The sequence below is a fragment of the Chelonia mydas genome, chromosome 21 (genome assembly GCF_015237465.2).
Source record: "Chelonia mydas isolate rCheMyd1 chromosome 21, rCheMyd1.pri.v2, whole genome shotgun sequence".
Lineage (NCBI taxonomy): Eukaryota > Metazoa > Chordata > Testudines > Cheloniidae > Chelonia > Chelonia mydas.
In genome coordinates, this window is record NC_051261.2 from 6,442,548 (window position 1) to 6,463,073 (window position 20,526).

Sequence of the window (20,526 nt, forward strand, 5' to 3'; positions counted from 1 at the left end):
GTTTCCCTCCCAAACAAGAGTTACCAGGCATAACTCCACCACAAATGGCAAGAGGCAGCAGCTGAAAGTTGCTTCGTATTTAAGCTCTCAACCTCTATAGTGTACAGTGGGATTGATTTCCCCATACCGTACTTACCCACCCAGTACTGTGGGTGAAGAAGCACTAGCCAGACAAGCATCCAGCAAGAACCAAGAGATGGGATGCCCTAAACCCATTAATTAGAACCTTTTGGAGCATTGAGGTTCGTCTCCTATTCCAGTAGGAGAGAGAGAGAGAGAGAGAGATTCTCATAGGCATCCCTATTTTTCCTCTGAAAGGTTCACAGAAATATAGAATTTAATGCTGCTATGGCCCTGAGTGCCCTAGAAACACAGAGGAGGAGACCCATGTGGTCCTACCCAGTCCCTCTTACCCAGTAATGCAAGATTGTTCTCCATAGCTAAGTTCTCAGTGTTTTGTCCGAGTAAGCTTTGGCCATTCCAAGCAATGGAGCTTCCACCTTTCCCCCTGCTGATTGAATTATTGTGAAAAATATGAATGGCGATTTTAGACCTTTTTCTCCTGAAGTTCTCCATGAGGAAGTGTTTCTTTTATTCCACCAGCTCCATTGAGAAGTTGTTGCAGCACTTGGGACAAACCACAGTCAGGAAACTTTCCCCGATATTCAGCAAAAAAATAAAATTAAAAAAAAGTTCCTTTTCTTATCCCTTGTTGACCTATCTCCACTACACTAAATAATTTCTTCCTTCCTGTCTATGCCTTTTCTTCATAAGGTTTCGCACCATTGTAGTTCTACTGATGGGAACTGTATGGTAGACAGAGCTCAGGCAGCTGCCAACTTTTCAACCGTTGTGTCTCCTAGACCTGCTCTGAGCAGGGTCAGATGTCCTACCACCCCATACCTTCTCCAAAGCACTGACTGTTGGCCTAATTTTGGTCCCATTTAACTCAGCGGTGAAGCTTCCATTGATTTCAATGGAAGCAGAACTAGGTCAAAGAGTCCTTGAGACATTCCCACCCCATGGTGGTTAAAACACCATCTACCCATGTACACAGGAGCTACTGTGATTGCTACCACTGGCAGAGTGGCAGTGGTGGAAAATTTTAAGAACAGACTAGAACGGAGATAGCCCTTGGGTGAGAGCTCACCTGACGGTGGTGGGCATGGATCAGCATTCACTTCACACTCCTCATCAGTACCCAGCCCAAGTTGGGGAAGCTAATGATGCAACCAGTGGACCAAATTCAGTGATGAATCCTGGCCTTGTGCCACTTGAGGCACGTTGCGTGTACACTAAGAAGACAGCCTAACGGTGCTAGGTGTCTCGTGGAAAAAATCTCTCTTCGGGACTTCTGTGGCCCCCACTGTATCTCAGCATCTCACAAGCTTTCCTGTGTTTATTCTCACAACACCCCTTGTGAAGCAGGGCAGTGCTATTATCCCCATTGTACAGATGGAAAACAATGGAAGTTAGGAGCCTGAATATCTTTGTTGGTCTGGGCCTGTGTCACGCCAAGCTCACACAGGGAGTCTGTGGCTGAGGAGAAAGCAGACATTGGATCCCCTGAGTTGTAGCCTTACACCCTAACCACTGAACCAGCCTTCCTCACTAGCTCCCTCGAAATGTCATGGTTTAGAGATGTTGTTCTCCACTGTCCCGTGACTAACTTAGTTAGGAAGCCACACCCACAAAGACTATCATAATCAGCTGAAGAGGTCCTTCAAATGAGTCACATTGCGGGATACTCAGCAAAAGTATGGGGAAGGCAGCAGAGTCTGGTAGGATACCACTGGTAGGAGTTAGACCAGGCCGGAGGATGTTGAGAAGCAGAAGTGAGAGCTGGAGCCACAACTGTTCAGTGCTCCCTGAGTCACTTCAGATTAGTACACAGAGAACATCCCAACATTTGAAAGGAGAAGTAACTGGATGGTGAATTGCTACTGGCTCCTAGGCTGTGAAGCAATCCCAGTCACGAGGCATGTTTCAGTGCTTGCCCTCAGAGCCTGGGATGGAAATGGATCCATCAGCTGACTCTAGGCAAAACATGTCCATTCAGCTCAGCATGGCTGAGTATGTGAACTGCAAAGAGGCCAGAAGTAGCCACAGAAAGGGTCAAAGAGGGCCTGGCCAGGCCAGGCTTGGGGATATATTGCTACTAGAATATCTAGCTGCCAGGCTTTTGCTGGAGAAATGGGGATGGTCAGAGAGTGATCCTTTGAGCAAGGCCTGAGGAGGAGGAGGAGGAGGAAGGTCAGCACGGAAAAGGTAGACTTTGGAAAGAAGGACTCCAGAGCTTCGGGAAAGGATGTGGTGAAATGCTAGAGCCTGGCAAGGCCACTGTAGGGATTTAGGACTTAATCCAAAGACCTTGGTCTTTCTATTAGCAGTGACGGGTTTTGGATCAGGACTTTAGGGCACAGCCTAAGGCCAGGGCAACTTTGGGAGCAGTTGAGTGAGAATAATACCACCTGCCAAGGGAGAGTTCTCCAGAGTACAGAAGGGTGCCAGCTAAATCCTGCCTCGGGTGCCATGTGCCCATAACATGCTGCATCATCGGCTGCTTGCACATGCCATGCTCTGGACTGGCATCATTTTAAAAGCATGTGTTGTGTCCTTTGCTGTTTACAGAACAAGAGCAATGTGACAAGCCCGCAGGGGCACAGTTAGGTCCCACATCACCATACACAAGCGTGCCAGGCCTAGCTATAGGCATATTGCCTTTCCGATTGGTTTCCGTTAGCTTCTAAACACTAGAACACAGTGAGCTCTAATAGGCAGCTCACAAACGATTTAAGGAGTTGCTACCCTATTCCTATACAGCATAGCATGACAGAGTAACAAGGAGCAAGGACATGCCTTTGAGCTGTATGAACAAGGGGTAAACTCCAGGTAAGTTGCCCTTTGTTTCTTTTTTTCTGTTGAGTCATACGACAGTCACACAGGCTGTGAAATTGCTGAACTTCTTGGGCCATGTAGTAGTACCCTTTTATGGGGAACTCTGATCTGTAGGTGTAAAAAAAAGCAGAGCATATGCCTTTCGGAAGAGTCAGTGCCTGTAAAAGACTTTCAGTTTGGTTTGTGGCATGGTTAGGCCAACGCTAGGCTCGGAAAAACTGGACCTGTAATTCCCCACCTCTGGGAGCGGTAGACCAGGCAAGATCAGGTGTTTGATCGCTGTGCTGTCTGCCCCCACCATGACTCCACTCCTCAGGATGAAGAGAAGGCTCTCTGGTTAGACAGGCCTCAGAACTATGCTTTTTGAGGAGGAAAAACCCTTCACGAGGAGCCTGATCGAAAGCCCATTGGCATCAATGGAAAGTCTTTCATTGACATCAGTGGCTTTGGATCAGGCCCTTTAAGGGGATTCCTGCTAGAATGAGGAACAGGGATTTTTGTCTCTTCCTTTGACGCATCAGGTGCTGGCCACATGCTGAGTACTAACATGAGAGCAATCCAGGTTTCTAAAACTAAACTGGCTCTTCGTTAAGAGAACGAGTTACAGAGGGTGCAACTACAGTGAGCAGTCCAGCCATGTACACACAGACTGGCTTCCTGGGAGAGAAGTGTTACAAGTTCCATGCAGGTTGCTCAATCCACTGTCAAAGGCACAGTACTGGACTAGATGGGCCACAGGCCTGATCCAGTCTGGCAATGCCCAAAGTATCTGCAAGAGTCACTTGCAAGCAGTGAACTTGTTCTGCCACACCCCTGTGCTTTCCCCAAATTTAACAAAGAGTACAGGGCCTGTGCATGACTCATTGTGCTGCTGCTATAGCCAGGAGACAACTCCCACACCCGCCCACATAGCACAAGACAGCTAGAAAACCAAATCCAAACACTGTTCAACAAGGACGTGTCAGGAGTCAGCAGAAATAGAAAAAGGCAGCATGTATGGAAGTGGCTCTAGGTTACAGGGGCCCTGCGTGAATTCAGTTGGGAGGGCCCCTAGGCAGACCTCAATAGCAAAGCGAGCCCATGTAGGGAAATGCTGGTCCTTAAGGGACATAAGCGATTGATTGCCCACCTGGTAGGGCATAGGGGAGCTTGTCACAGAGATCTGGGGAGAGTGGTTTCCCTAGGTTCATCTTCCTGGATGTGGGAGGTTGGGATGGGTAGTTGCTCAGAGAGCAGTACTCCCCATAGCCTCGTACCCTGCCTGACACACCTGGCAAATGCCACAGGCTTACCCCAGCATGCACAATGATAAAGAACAAACACCTTTAGTGTTACATGCCTTGGACAGCAGGGGCACTCCCTCCTCCAGGAAGCACCCATCTCTTGGTGGAGCCTGCTATCTAGGTTGGCCGCCTCAGTGTTTGCTCTCAGATCGGATCAGACATGCCCTGAACAAGTTCTCTAGTGTACAGATCATACTGAAGAGCCCGCCCAGCAAGGCGTTCTCCAGGAGCAGCCACTTCTAGTTCAGATCAGAATCACTGTCCATCCTTGTGCAGACTCGGATTGTAGCTGGGCTCAGGGAGAGATTCCGCCCATGCAGCAGTGTGGCATAGGGTTGCACAGTTCGGTGAACCAAGAGGGAAGGGACTTGCGTCTCTGGGAAGCATCATGCTTTAGCCGTGACATACCAAACTAGATAGATCATTGGTCTGTTCCACCATAATGGCTCCTGTTTGCCGACATCAGAAGTCATGCCGATGCGATACGCACATTTTCCTCCGGACGTGGTTATAGTTCAGGTTACTGGGAGTATCAAACAATCAGAGGCTGAATTCTCTCCTTTTAAACTGTTTGTGCCAATGTAAATAGCTTGACATCCCTAGTGACTGACTCCTCTACTGGAGGCAGGATTTCTAGTGGATGGAGTACTGGATTTGGAGTCGGGAGAGCTGCTGCTGTGTCACTTCCCTTCTCCGTGCCTCAATTTCCCCATCTGCAAAACGGAGATCGTGCAGAGCGCTTTGAAACCCAGAAAGCCGGGGCAGCATAGCACAGACAACCCTACACCTTGACCTACCAACATGCCTCAAAACCTGCTCTGAAGAGCAGTGTAGTCTCTGAGCCTGTTCAGCCCTTGGCGTCTCTGTTGCGGTTGCCACCAGAGCTGGTGGAAAGGGTGATTTAGACAGCGGTGCACCAGGAAATGGACTGAGGCCAGGTCCACACTCCAAGCTTCTGCCAGCATAGCTATGTCACTCAGGAGTGTGACCTCTGACCGACATAGCTGTGCCAACAAGAGTCACTACTAAAGATGCGGTTATACCAGCAAAAGCGCAGTTTTGCTGGTACGAGCTGCATCAACACAAGGAGTGCTTTCCTGGTGTAATAGATCAGCACAGCTAGACCAGCAAAATGCTCCTAATGTAGACACAGCCTTCAGACTCCCCAAAAGCCATCAGGTGGTAAAAAAACCTCTTACCGACCTGGGCTGGCCCACGTGGCCTTATCGGTACAGGCAGAGCAAAGTCCAGGGAGTTCACTCTGCAGGGTTCAGGCAACAATGGCAACGTAATCTGATGTTTTGTTTTGTTTTCAGCCCTGAACAATCTCACACCCAACCTGGCAAGGCAAGGGCGGCAGAGAAGGTGCACTGGGTGCCCTCAGCAGCAGGAGGAGTTAGAAAACAATTAGGAAAAGTCCAACCTTATTTCCTCCATCAAACTCCCAGTGTTCAGAGCACCATGCCCTGGTGGCAATGGGGAGAGGGTTTGCGTCCATAAAGACAGCAAGCTTTTAAAAATGAAGTACTCATCAAAGTGGGGCTAGAATGGGAGGTTTGTCTGCAGATACGGTAGCAGGCATTGATCCAGGGCTGGAAAGTGCTGGGTAGTTCATTGCTTCCTACCTCATTCAGTGCCCAGTCAACTTACTTTAAACTTTAGTTCCTCCTTCACGCAGACATACCCTGTTCAAATCTCTGCATGCAGGAAATTCCTCCAGGGCACAAAATCTGATTATCTCAACCCCTTTTTGCTGATGTCATTTCTGGACTGCCTCTTTAGCAGCCTTCCCCCCCGATTCAGACTGCTGGCAAAAAAAAGCAGGAGAGAGAAAGGGAAAGATAAATGTACGCTCAGAGACTCAGAGTTCTTGGAAACTCCTCTCACTTGACTCTTTCCTCTTCAGGAAGCGAAGTAAAGGGAAGAAAGCAAGAGCTGCAGCAAGCACTGAGGGCTAGAGCAGATGGCCTCCGGTTGCCACTAGAATCCCTGCAGCTGGAGGAGGGGATCACAGGATGAATGCCACAGTCAGTAAGTGTCTTTTGTTTGCCCCCTTTGTTTGCTGATGTGAAATTCCCACAGGTGATGGTTTGGATGAGTCTGTAGGAAAGCCAGTGGGATATGAAAAGTAACAGCCTGCTCTTGTGAGCAGGCAAATCAGGTTTTGCAAACTCCGTTTTGAGTTAATAGACAAAGGTTTCCAGATATGGCAAAACAACTGGTGACTGTTGGATTTCTAGACACGGGCCAGCACCGAGAGACTGCAGTGATGGGTGGGTGCTCCCTGAATGATGAGAGAGAGGAGAGAGAGGGGGGCTGTCTCGACAGAAGGCTCAGTAGTATATAGGTCCCTGCACAGAGGTCATATTACACTGTATGGAGGCGTCTGGGCAGAGTCAAACCTCTGCCTTTTTCAGAGGTCTGTAAAGTCGGGCAGCTTTAGACAACACATCATGAAAAAATGTATGGGTTGGACACTGTCACTAAACATAACCATCTGCTTCTCAGGCTGTGCAGTGCTTAATGCCTCTGGGCAACTAGTTAGTCCCATACCGAGAAATGGACTTGGCTGACCCAGGGGTGATTCTTGGCATCAGCCACAGAGGTGGCCACCTAATTAGGCACTGCCTTTCAGGGCAGCACCCAGACTGTGGGAGGAGTGTGGCTGCAAGAAGAGGCCGGCCAGTCAGAAGGAATCCACAGTCCAGAGAGTGGACTGCCAGCTGGCTAGGACAGAGGCTCGCTCAAGCAAGGAATGAGGAGACTAGAGGGGAAGCCAAGGGGAGGAAGGGTGGAGAGATGGGAAGCGACCTGGGCAAAGGAAAAGAGTCACTGAAGAGGAACAGCAGGCTCAGGATAGCTCAGACAGACTTTCATTGGTGGCAGGTTCTCGGAGCTGCGGGTTCTTTCACAATGTATCCGAACCCTTGTGTGGAGCAACAGATGGTGGCTGCCTCACAGCATGGAAGCTGGGCATGCTCCTAATTACCTCAGGCATCGCTTAAGGAAGGCAGTCCTGGACGAGGCTCCCTCGCTAGAGCCCTGTCTCAATGGGCAAAAAGGGAGTAGTATGTTCCTAGCCATATTAGTTGGCCATGTTGGAACCTAGTTTTCCCGTAGGCTACAGCATGGCCAGCTCACTGGCTTGCATCTCTTCAGGCCTATTAGACTAACTCAATTGAGCTCATACATTGAGACGGGTCCTAGGGACAGGGGTAGAAGGCTAGCTCCATCTCAGACTAGAGAGAGGGGCGGAAGCTTCCTTGGGAGTAGCTTGCCCCGCCCTGGTCTGTGATCTGAGCTCAACATGAGTAAGAGCACTATAGCAGTTTGCAGGTGTAGAGGTAGGGTGGGTTGGAGACAGGAGGAGGGAATGACATGTCTGGACCAGGGTCAGAGCAATCCTAGTTAATCCCAGTTAAAGCAGGGGACTGGATTCGGCTCTCAGTCCAGCAGGTGTAAAGCAGGAGTAACTCCAATGAGGTCACTGGTGTTACACAGAGGTGAATCCAAGATCAGATAGGAGACCTCTGCAGTCTGGGCTTGTAGCCATCTGAAGGGTTAATGGAGACCTTGATTTCTGAAAGACTCATTCATATTGCAGCTGTGCTGCATGAATCCTGCTGCTCCCTTGTGTAAATGCAGATGCCATGGACTGAACGTTACTCATCTCAGACTTATTTGTGGTGCTGCCTAGAGCATCCAGACTAGTGCAGCTCTGTGACAGTTTCTGAGCCCAGCCATTCCCCATCCAGCCTGAGCCATAGGTGCTGGAAGCAGGGGTATGGGGGTGCTGCAGCACCCCCAGGTTTTATTCCTGGCATTCCGGCCGCCGGCCCCGTGCCCCCGCTGCCCGGGGTCCTGGCCGCCATGCCCGCTGCTGCCTGGGGGATCTGCTGTCGGCCCTGGATCCCACTCGGCTGCTGGTGCCAGGCGCTCAGCTGCTGGCCCCCGCTGCGGGATCCTGGCTGGCAGCCGGGCCCAGGGTCCCAGCCACTGGGCCCTCATGTGGGGGCCCAGCTTCTGGCCCCAGCTCTAGGGGGTGGTGAGGGGTGCGGACGGGGCAAGGGGAGGGCAGCTCAGCACCCCCACTCCAAAAACTGTTCCAGCGCCCCTGGCCTGAGCCGCTCCCTGAGAAACATAAAGGGCCTCCTTTACCAAGCATGGCCTCAATTTGTGCCCCAGCAGTTCTGTACAGACACCCATCAGCCCAACAGGAAACCCGATCACCTGCATGTGGAAGTGACAACATTGGGGGATTAGTGCTGCAGAGTGTGCACCAATGTGTTTTACACACACACACACCCTGCCACACACACTTACACACACCCTGCTACACACACACACACACACACACACAATTATCCAAAATGCTCAGCGCCCAGCAGCTGTCTTCTCACTTCTGGGTCCTGAGCACTCTTGAAAATCTGACCCAAGAAGGCCAGGTACATTAAACTCTGAAGGGAAACTGCCAATGAGAGGGGGGGAAATGTGTAGTGTTCATTCCTGCTACTTTGGGATGCACAAGGCCAACATCACATGTATTTACACTTTCTCCAAAGAGTTATTTTTTCTGATTAGATTTTCATGGTATTAGTTACTATCAGGTCCCTATTTTTTGCTGGAGGACTCTTTGGAAGGCTGGAGTGGAACAGCGACATCACACTAAGGTGAAACCCGAGGGGCGGATTGCCCAACCTTTAGCTGCAGAGGAGGGGAGTCTGGGGATGCATCCACACTTACCTTATTGTAAAATATCTCATTCTGCATTTGAGCTGGTCCGCTTCCAAAGCTAATTAATTAATGCAGAATGAGATGCCAGATAATTTGGCAAAAAAACCACAAAACAAACAAAAAAACCAGCCTGGTGTGTGAATGCAAGGCAGTTTACCAGAAAACACCGAATTAAATCCAAAATAACTTTCAAGAAGCCCTAAATCTTTGATGGTGCCATTATGGCAGGTAGACATGCCAGCTAGAAACATGCCGCAACCAGAAGATACCTGATGTGGTCTACCTGTTCATTTTACATGCACTCTACTCTCGTCACCCCTCGATCCCCCCCACAACACGGTCAGGGAGTTGTTAGTTTAGCGGGTGCATTTAGAGTCAAAGCCAAATAAAACCATGCTAGTGCAAGAAGACATCTCATCAAAAACACAGGTTATTTGCAGATGCCAGAACCATGCTGTCTGAAAGCTGTAACCTACCCACGGGGACTCTGTCCCTGATGGCCAGAACTTGATAGGGATGCTAGCAGCAAGACTGAGTGATTTCACTTTCTCACACTGGGATGGCCGAGTGTATTGCACTGGGACTGGGTTTGTACTGGTGACGGCAGACTCCTCTGGGGTAGTGAGATCTGCAGTTCAAAAGTTTTAGACGCATCCGCCACACTTCCTAATAAGGGTTAGTCCAGGCTGCTGGGCAGTGATTTCCATCAGGTCTTATTTTTATCCAAGCCAGCTCAGCTGTCTCTCTCCCTGATCCTTTCCCAGATGCCTGTTATCCAGGAATGGATCTCTGCGTTACTCTCACACCTCATGGCCCAAAGCCAATTTTCAGCTGTCTCGGAGAAAATCTCCCCTCCCCCATTTTCTGGTATTGCACAGTTGACCAGGTGCATAAAAGGGGGCAAAGGGGTTGGGGGCTAGGATTAGCCTTCAATGGGAAGGCAAAAAACCTAGTGCCAGCTGTACCACAGGATGCTAGACTATTGGTGTGTCCCAGTATGATCAGTCACGTGTACCTACATATGCCATTCTTATACTTGGCTCAAGCACTAACTCTCCTCTGCATAAGTTTCAGAGTGGCAGCCGTGTTAGTCTGTATCAGCAAAAAAACCGAGGAGTACTTGTGGCACCTTAGAGACTAACAAATTTATTTGGGCATAAGCTTTCATGGGCATAGCTTCACTCACAATCCTGTCTTTTCTTCTCCAAGCTTCCTAGTTTGTTGATTGTCCCAGGCTATTGCAGAGCAGTGCAGAATAGGGTTGCCAACCCTGCATGATTGTCCTGGAGTCTACAGGAATTAAAGATTAATCTTTAATGAAAGATTGTCATGTTATGAAACCTCCAGGAATACATCCAACCAAAATTGGCAAGTCTAGTGCAGAACCAGAGCAAACGTTTCTTCTAGGGGACTGAGACTCTCTCTGAAACAGGCTGAATCTTGTGTCTGAGAGCTCTTGTGCTTTGGAGAAGGTGAAAGCTGAACCAGAGCCCAGGTCTGCATGGCAGTAATATTTTGGTATCTAGCTCTGCTAACAGAAGTGTGAACAGAGATGTTTCTCAAACAATGATTTTCTCAGCTTCAGTACTCCTCCCTGATGCCTTTCCCTGCACTGTGTAATGGTGAACCCTTCTGCTGGCCAAGAAAAGAATGAGTCACCCTGGAATGGAAGAATGATGAATCACCACACGGTTAGGTTTGTGGACTGGGTTCTCTACCTCTGACTTGCTCTCAGGAGTCTCGAATGGAATTTAAGGTTGGTCTCCCAAGTCAGTGCTTCATGCAGTCGCAGTTGAAAGTCAGCCAGGAAAGATTAGCCAGCAGTGATACGCGCCCTTTTAACAAATACTTTGTGGCCCAGCCTCCTCTGAGGTTTGGCTCAGCTGTGTGGGAGGGACCCAGGTTTCAGGGTGGTAATGAAACCCAAAGTCAGGGAAGTTTCATTCAAGTTTCTTACGGCTATTTTATGATGATGATGATAATTAAACTACTATTGGAGTAGCGCCTAAGAACCTCAAACGGGGCGCAGGGCCTCATTACGCTAGGTGCTGAGCAAGCAAACAACAGTAAGACAGTCCCAGCCCTAGACAGCTCACAGTCCAGCATTAGAGACTATTCAGCAGGAGAATGAGTAGACAAATGGGAATGGGTAGAGGTCAGAAGAGAGCGAGGTGGCAAGGTAGCCGCAAAGACAGGGTGTAGTTGCGGTGGCCTCAGTGGTGTCAGTCTCCAGGCTGTGACATCAGGTGAAAAATAGTCCCTCAGCCGTAGCCCCAGAGGCCTCTCTTTAAAGGCTCACTCTAAATTGCACCTGACATCACCAGCGCCGTAAGGGTAAAATAGCGCCCAGAGCTCCAGGAAACACCCGTTTGGGATGTGGAAACAGAAGCGCCGTTTGGACAGAGGCAGCGGTAAAGTCAGTGGGGGAGGCAGCGGCTGAGTAATGCTGGCTCCTGCGCACAGCGCAAACACTGACAGGTTTGTTGGATGCCGGGCCCACGCACAATAGGCTCCTTGTGGCAGGCACTGTCAGTCTGTGAGGGCTTGTGCGCTGCCTGCCTCCTTTTGTGGCAGTGGAAAGCACAGCACGCGGGGGGGGGGGGGGGTTTGCTAGCGAGCGAGACAAGAGACAAATGCAGATGCTCAGCATTTCAGGGACCTAGAAGTGCAGCTCATTTAACCAAGCTACAAACAGTGATGGTTAAAGCTCTAAGGTTCCTGAGCACCCATAACAAGAGCAAAGCCCCATTCCGAGCTCTCCCAACGCGCCAGGCAGCCTCTGAGGAGAGGCTGACTCTGGCGCAGGGAGGGATGGTAACGGGGAGATTTCCCTATGAGCAAAATTCAGCTCTGTGCCAAGGCCCAGCACAAGGCCTTAGCTGCCACTTATGCAAAGCAGCTGTCAGAGAGTCTCACTTGCTATCTGAGCAAGAAGCCGTTCCCTCCGGGTGTGGGAGCTGTTTGCACATGGCAGACCAAGTGTAACTAACATGCCACAACATCATGGGCATAGCTGGGAGACAACGGGGGGCGGGGCGTTGTGCCCTCTGCCCCCAAACCTCAGGCAGGGGTGGAATTTGCCCCCCACCCCAGCCCTGTTGGCCTGACTGGCGCTGCCCACCCAAATCATGCCTATGCACAACATTATGGGGTACCTTCCCGCCATCCTGGATGTGCCGGCAGGAAAGGATTCAGCCAGTGGAGGGCACTGTCATTCCCCGGTCAGTATCCAGCCAGAGTGCCCAGAGCACAGAAAAATGAAGTGACATGCTGAGGGCAGAGAGGATCTGGCTCACCAGGGAGCTGGCAGCTGGCTGCAGGGGAAGGTCGGGCAGCAGGCAGCCTAAGAGCTGGGGCTGGCAAGCTAAGGGCAGGTGGGGAGCCAGCCTATTTGCTGGATGCTGGTCAGTAGCCAGATACTGCACAGCCAGTGACATGTGCAGGAGGAGGGCAGTGCCCCACTGAGATCATAGACAAAAGGGTTCAGGCTGGGGGCAGTCTGCAGGACAGGGTTCCTGGCCACTGGGAGAGGGGTGGGTGGAGTATCCCTGGCACGAGGAGTCCCATGGGACGCAGTACCCCTGCCCTGAACTGGCCCCAAGGGGCTAAGTCAGGAATTGCTGGTTTGATCTTTTATTGTAATTGTTAAAGTCATTGTGCCAAGGGTATTTGCACCTTTAAGCAGCCCTGGGAAAGGAATGTGCTGTTATTCAAGGTGTACGAGTGCTACAGGGCCCTGCCGAGGGCTGGAGCCTGAGCAGTCCAGCGCTCGGAGCACCTGCTCTTCCTGCCTTCAAACACATGGTGTGCATAACAGGCTGCCAGATGTGATGTCCAAAAATACATCACTTCCCATTCAGGCATCTAAATAAAGGCCAGATAGTCACAGATAAGACTCTGGCCCCCACTGTGGGTGCTGAGCTCTTTCGAAAATTTCCATCCTGGAGGCGGCTCTGTAACCACAGCACTCACAGTCACACGCAGCTATAGGGCTTGTTACCGGTCCCTTGGATTAAGTGGCGCCTAGGGCTGGTGGTGAATTTCCCCCCTCTGCATGTGTCTCGTGGTAGCTGGGACGTGAAGTCTAGTCATGGTCTCTCATTCCATCCTCTAGGCCCCCTTCATGAATTCCAGCAAGAAAGTGGATTTGAAGATAATTATCATAGGAGCACTGGGGTAAGCAAAATCCTTCCTGCTGGAGCCCCACAGTCCTGAGGGTTTGTTCTCATGAAGGCTAAATGCATCCCACTCGAAGCCCCCTTTACACTGCTAGAATGATGTAAGATGGCCTTAATGTAAATGAGGAAGAGAGACTTTATCTTCAGTGTCTACGGTTCTCTGATTTATTTTTCATGTCTTTATAATCATCTTTAAGCTGCTGTGGAACACAGGGGAAATTAACAGCATAAAAATAATCCATTAAAACATTAAGCCCTTTAATGTAGAGGTTCAAACTCCAATCTTCCTGTACTTACAGTATGGCACCCACCCCCAAACCAAACTAGTTCATAGACCAGTTTGAAGCCTGGCTACATACAGGTCTCACACATCTAAGATACATCCAAGACCAAGGCTAACTTCGGAGCATACTAGCGGAGATGAAAACGGCAAGGCGGAGTGGTTGGAGTTTGGTTCCCATCATGGAGTCATTATCCCATTAATAACAGGGTGTAGAAATTTGTGACTCTCCAGTCTTATTCCCTGCCCCTGATTCTATAGCGCAACTCAGAAGTCTTGAGGCTAATGCTTGTCCCTTTGTGTGCCTCTTCCTTTGTCCCAGCGTGGGGAAAACCTCCCTCCTGCACCAGTTTGTGCACAAGACATTCCATGAAGATTATCGGACTACTCTGGGAGCCAGTATCCTATCTAAGCACATCATGGTGGACAACACCCCCCTAAAACTGCAGGTGAGGCACCTCTCTGTTTGGTCTCTGGCATCTATCCACTCAGAAGGAGCAGGTCTTTTGACCTGGCGTGTGTGCAAAGCGCCAGGCGACATACATTTAGCAAAGGTCGGTGCACAGATAAGGGATCATTCAGGACCTGCTCCTGCGCCTTCGAAATCAACGGTAACATTTTAACTGTTGCAGGCTTGTGCCTGATGTTCAGAGGCCTGAGCACCCATGGATTCTGCTGAAGTTAAGAGGAGCCGCAGGTGCTCAGCACCAATGGAAACCAGGCCCTTGATAGCTAAATGGAGTACAGGACAGCAGACAGTCTCAGGCAGTGGTCCTCAAACTTTTGTACTGGTGACCCCTTTCACATAACAAGCCTCTGAGTGTGACCCCCCCCCCTTATAAATTAAAAACACTTTTTTGAATATTTAACACTGTTATAAATACTGGAGGCAAAGTGGGGTTTGGGGTGGAAGCTGACAGCTCACGACCGCCCATGTAATAACCTTGCAAGCCCCCTGAGGGGTCCTGACCCCCAGCTTGAGAACCCCTGGTCTAAAGTCACAGTCAGCAGGTCACTGCCTCCAGAGCATCTCCTGATAGCACGGCGGCTCTGCAGCAGCCCTGCCTCAGTTTCCCCTTCTCAGGACTCCTCAGTAAACACCACAGCCTGGTTTGGGCGGTGCAGTGCCTTGGCCCTTTGGCTAAGTCCTTCACAAAAGCCCACCCCTTCTGGGGAAACAGAACTTCAAAACAAACAAAACACAAAATCTTTGCCCTAGTCTCAAATCGGGATTGGTCTTTTCGCCTCTCATGCTTCTGCCCACCCCCTTTCAGCCCTTTCCAGGCTCCTTTCCATCTCTCCCCCATGCTGCTCTTCCCCAGACAGGCACCCCCCAGTCCTTCCAGCCCAGAGTCTTCCCAGGCCTCTGCCTACCTTATGCTCCAGCTCCTCGCAGCCTTTCTGCAGCCATCTGCCATCAGCACTTCCCCTTTCCCCTCAGGCCTCTGAGGTAAATAAGGTAGAAGCCTGATTGGGTCACATCATGACCAGCTTCATTTCCCCCACCTGGGGAGGCGAGGTGGCTGTGTCACAGGTGGGGCTGAAGCCCATCCCCCTTTAAAGGGCCAGTCACCCCATAACAGTCATTAATGTTGTGCGTTTCTGTCCTTTTCCCCCATTAGATCTGGGACACTGGGGGTCAGGAGCGGTTCCGATCCATGGTGTCGACGTTCTATAAGGGCTCGGACGGCTGTATGCTGGCCTTTGACGTCACGGACCTGGAGTCCTTCGAGTCCTTGGATGACTGGAGAGAGGACTTCCTGGAGAAGATAATCCCCACAGAACAGGGCTTCCCCATGGTGGTGCTGGGAAATAAAATCGATTTAAATGAACGGCAGGTAAGGAGGGAGCTTGGTCCCAGTTAAGGGCTCAGAAGAATGGGCCATGGAGAGCGGGAGGGGTAGGGCTAGATTTCTTTGACTAAATTTCATAGCGTTCTGGTGGTGCCTCCAGGTCAGGGTTGGAGCATCCTGGGGAAACTCGCCCTCCTTCTGCCTGTCCAGCTCCTGTGAATGACACAGGACTCCAGCCTCCAGGGCTGTCAATCATACACCTTTCACCAGCACCAAATTCAATTAAAAATTAATAACCCACCGCATGCCCCACTTGAAGCCTAAATTCCCAGAAGTGGCTAATGATGTTGGGTGCCCAACTGGAGATGCCTTAAAGGGGTCTGATCTTCAAAAAGGGCTGAGCTCCCGCCCTCTGAAAATCAGGCCCCTTCTGATTCTCCAGTTGGGCTCCCCAAAATTAAGGCACCTGGAACAAGTAGTTCCCGTCAGAAGCTATAGGGTTTACTTAATATAGCTGGAGTATTTAGTCTGGCATAGGCTGGGTTTACAATTCACCAACAAACCAGAAATTCCTGCCAGGAAGTGAGGGAAGGGAAATCATTATTAATAATTAATAAAACCCCTCCTCAGCCGTAGCTCAACAGTTAGATTCCAGAAGACTCCCTCCCGAGAAATCTCCTTCACTTAACGCCCCACCAAGCCCTCCTGTGACCTTGTTGAAGGTCACAACAGCACTGGCCTGGCTTTGTGCTGCTGCTGTTAGGTGACATCCCTCTCAGCTGCAAAGCCAGGCACCCAGGCTGCGTTGAGCCCCTCACTGTGCCCAGCCCCTGCCTCTGAACAATGCACCCTCCCAGGGGGGACGTGCTCTAGCCCAGGCTCTTTAAGAAAATCAGTGTCCTCGAAGAGCGATGAGCCAAATGTTCTGCTACCAAACACTGTGTGCCTGACGGTACAATGCCCCGCACCTGCCAGCACTTGGCCCTGTTGTCAAGAGACCAAGCGGAGCTGGCAGCAGGCACTGAGGGCCTCATTCTGAAACCACACCGGAGGCTCCCGTTGCCTTCAATGGGCATTGAGGGCTCCCCGTACCCTCCCAACATTTGCTCCCAGTGGCTGTAGAGTGAAAAGCCCGAGGAGAAGCCCAAGGGTCTCTGAGCATATGGCTACCATCAGGACCGGTGAATACCCCACGCACTGGACAGGGTCACCTCCTTAAGGGCTGCACGTGAATAACATGACCCCATCCCCTTCCCCTCTCCCAGGTGTCCAAGGAGACAGCTTCATTCTGGTGCAAAGAAAAGGACATCCCGTATTTCGAAGTCAGTGCCAAGAACGATGTCAACGTAGTGCAGGCCTTTGAGACGCTCGCAAGGCAGGCCCTGTCGAGGGTGAGTAGCAGTGCTGGCCCTGTGCCCTTGTGAGCTCTAGAGCCCTGATATGGGATTTGAGAGACCTGAGTTCTGTTCCTGGCTCTCCTGCTAGTCTGCTGGGTGACCTTGAGCAAGTCATAGCCCCGTGCCTCAGTTTCCCGTCCCCCCCCGTAAAATGAGGATAATGATACTGGCTTGCTTTGTAAAGCGCTTTGAGATCCACTGATGAAAAGTAACATTTAGGAGCTAGAATGGTTATTATTATTTTCATCATTTGGGCCAGAAATCTCATGGAAACAGCTGGTGAGAATCTGGTGCAATTTAAGCTAAAACCCAAACCCTGGCCTGAATTTGTCCCTGGATTTAAATCCTAAACTTCACCTTATACCTAAGTAAGGATTCAGACTGGACATTTACCAGTTCTCATGTTTTTTTATCTTTTCCATTAATTTTAGTCAAAAATGCAAATTTGTCATTCATCGTTTATTTCTGAAATATTTTCAGCATTTAATTTTAATTATTTTCAGCACTTAATTTTAGTTTTAAATAATGTTTTAAAAATCCATCTTGCAGCCACCCTGATGAAAAAATTCAGTGTTGAATATGTCTCTTGTAAAAAACGTCGGGCAATAAACAAGGAGAGAAATGTTTTCATAAATAATGTTGATAAAAATAATTCTAAAAGCTAATGAAACAAGAAATATTTTGCTGTTTTGAAAATTCTTTGCCAAAGTTTTGTTTTAATTTTTTGACCAATCATAAGGGAGTCCAGAAAGTGTGTCTAGTATAGCTGTGTGAACAGTGCCCTCTACTGGTCGTCTCAATGAAATGGCGAGACGAGGGAAAGCATTGGGCTTGAAGGCCAGTCATTTAGAAGCTGTCCTCCATTTTAAGACAGCAATTTTGCATCTGCAAGTATTTGCTGGTACAGCTGAGGTCAGTTACATGTTTAACCAGAGTATCCAGACTGTGCCCAGAAATCAAACAGATAGACATGAAAATGGCACACATTGTGCCTGAATTTATGTAACTCTACAAAACTGCTGGCAAAAAATGTGATGGGCCCTTTCAAAATATGGCCCTTTTCCCAGGTTGGAATTAGTATTTAAATAAGGGGAGGAGTCACAATTAAAGTAAATGGTCTGCTCAGAAGAGAGGACTTGTATCGAACTAAACTCTACAGGCTTAAAATGGAGCTAACTTAAACCTACAACATTTGGAGTGAAATGTTGCTAAGTTATCTCCATTGGAAAGGTGTGGTGTCTGTTGCCTGTTGATATATGTACAATACTACGATGGGTAGAACATATTGCTCTCTCTAACCACAAGGGTCACTGTCCCATCTCCGCAGAAGGTTCAGCAGAGTGATGTGAAATGAGAGTGTTTTCATGCCACATGGGGTCGTGCAGATGTTTTTGTGATTTTGGTCCCATGTTCTTAGTGAACCAATATTGTAACTCAGACTGAATCTCAGATGAAGCTTCCAGGCTTTCTGCAGTTCTGTTCTGTTCAGAGTCATTTACCATGCCCATCACTGTGGTGTCCGAAAGCATTAAGCAGCCTGATTAGCATCTGTTGTGTGTGGTTCTTTGTTTTTGCCTAATTTTCATCCCAAATCGTAAATCAGTCTGAGATCACTCAAATTTCAGCTGAAAACTCAGTCCTAGGTTCCTGGAGATTTATCCTCAGCTCTTCAAAAAGTTTGTGAACCTCAGGGAAACTCGGGTTGGTAAGAAACCTGAAATCAGGTGATTTCCCATGGGGAAGTTTAGGATTCAGGGACTGTAGTAAAGCAAGTCCTTTTTTAAAAGCACACCCAAGCCACTTTTATTTCCTCTTGTCTTTTTTCCAGTACCAAGAGATTCTCGAGAACTATTTAACAGATTCCATCAAGCTCACTCCTGATGACCAGCCCAAGAAGAAATGCTGCTGAATGAGACATCTGGAGACACCTGACATTATGTCTCTGAGTCTTTGCTCGGCACCGAAATCGCTGAACCGACCCCATTCACTTCCGGTTTTGTGTTCAGCCATGGGAGACAACCACAGCGATCCAGTTCCGCATTGCACAGCCAAGCTGACAAATCTCATGACATTTACAGAGTGCAGAGACGAGACCGGCCTTTTCTCTACGTGCCTAGATTGGACTAACCCAGCCAGACCGCACCTGGCTGCTCCTATGCATTGGGACCCTTATTGCTTCATTAACCTTCTAACCACCCATTTCAAAGCCTTGCACCAGCCTTCTAAACCTGGCTCTGTGCAGTCAGTGCTGAGTCCAGGTGGTCCAGCTACCTTCCCAGGGCTGTGGCTGGCTCAGTGACCTCACTCGCCTGCTATCTCTCTGCTCTAGTTACACCTGCTGACACTCAGGCAGGTCACAGTGGATTGGTGGCTCACCCTCTGGCACTTGACCAGGCATTCCCAACACACGCCTGAATTGACGGTGCTAAGGCAAGGCAGGGCTGTGTTGTCAGTGTCCTGCAGGCTGCGCCTCCGTGGAGAATGTAATCTCAGTCCCTGCTGTTTGAACGCAAAACAGAGACATTTGTTCTCCAGATACCCAGTCTTTAAACTAACCCCCCCCCCCCCCCGCACAGCCTGCACTTGATATTAAACAGGCATAAGCCATTTATCCCCAAGGGAGGGAAAGGTGGATGGTCTAGTGGTCAAAGCACAGGCCTAAGAGCCAGAAACTTCTACATACTAATCCCAGCACTGACACACATTGCCCTCCGCATAACCTTTCTGGGCCTTAGTTCCTCCCCATCTGTAAAATGGTAGGGGGGCGTGCTCTCTCACCCAGATATGAGGTTGTTTGTAAAGCACTTTGATAATGAGCTGTCCTGTGTAGTTTTATTGGCAGGGTATTTTTTAAAGGAACACTTTCAAAGGGAGGCAGTGGGGCCTAGTGGCTAGAGCACTAGACTGGGTCACAGGAGACCTGGGTCCTGTTCCCAGCTCATCTGCTGGGTGACCTTGGGTAAGTCACTTCACCTCCCTGAGTCTCAGTATCCCCATCTGTAAAATGGGGATAATGATGAAAAGCACTAGATAAGAGCTAGGCATGATTACTATTTTATCAATCACTGAAAAAGGGGAGGCATGGATCAGAGTTTGACACAACAAGCAAGGGGATTGAGCAGAACTCGAAAAGGGAAAGTGAAGGAAAGAGAACATATGGTATCTGTGCAGATCTGTGACTGTCCTGAAGGGTCTCACTGCTCAAGTGCCTGGATTTCTATCTCAGCCTGGGAATGATGCCCAATTTTCTGCTTTTATTGCCCAGTGGGGTTTGGATTCATCTTTGGGTGTTAAAGACACAAGGGCTGGACTAAGCTGTGCCCATAATGTGAAGCTGACACATGAATTTAAGATTTTCAGTGATCCCAGGAGCCGCGGGAGGGAAAGCAGCACATTCCTATCTCTTGAGGGTGGTTCATGGCACTTTCAGCTGGTGGCTGTGAGCAGCAGAAGCAGCTGCCATGTGGAACTTGGCCAATGCTTGTGCAATTGGTGAAACCTGGTTTAACACAGCAGTGAGGTTCACCAGAAGCCAAGCCGCAGGCTGGGGCCAGAGGGCACTGCTGTATATCAATGCTGTCTCCATGCAGTTTGGCTTTGACTGTGGAAATCTCATCCAGCCATGAGGTCCAGAGGAATGGTGGACCCCTTCACCTACACCCTGCCGTGGGCCGTGATCTCTTCGCATACACCCCTATATGGGCTGAGCCATGGGCCAGGATCCCTTCGCATACACCCTGACATGGGCTGCGATCCCTTTGCAAACACCCTGACATGGGTTGCGCTGCTGAAGGTCTTTGGCCCAGTGTGCTCAAAGCTACCTTAGAGAAATGTGTCTAGGTTCAGAGATGACCACAAAACCCCTATTAATTTAAAATCATTTCCAGCAAAAGTAAAAGGTTTACTCTGCAGTGCTGGGCATGTGTATCTTCTTTTTGTGTGGCTCTAAATGAGAGGATGCCC

The 20,526-nt window shown here is 49.6% G+C and overlaps 1 protein-coding gene across 3 annotated transcripts; it reads left to right on the forward strand.

Moving 5' to 3' along the window:
• Positions 1-5,947: 5,947 nt before the first annotated feature.
• Positions 5,948-20,474, forward strand: RAB7B (RAB7B, member RAS oncogene family). Of its 3 annotated transcripts, none has more exons than XM_027827492.3 (7): positions 5,965-6,212; positions 10,495-10,671; positions 13,030-13,091; positions 13,696-13,822; positions 14,996-15,211; positions 16,432-16,557; positions 18,392-20,474. In XM_027827492.3, exons 2-7 carry the CDS (start codon positions 10,660-10,662, stop codon positions 18,470-18,472), a joined length of 624 nt encoding a protein of 207 aa, XP_027683293.2. In that variant the 5' UTR covers positions 5,965-6,212; positions 10,495-10,659; the 3' UTR covers positions 18,473-20,474. The 3 variants fall into 3 exon arrangements, with proteins under 3 accessions (XP_027683294.2, XP_027683293.2, XP_007065157.3); XM_007065095.4 differs by having other exon boundaries at positions 10,495-10,611; XM_027827493.3 differs by lacking the exon at positions 10,495-10,671 and having other exon boundaries at positions 5,948-6,212.
• The last annotated feature ends 52 nt before the right edge of the window (positions 20,475-20,526 follow it).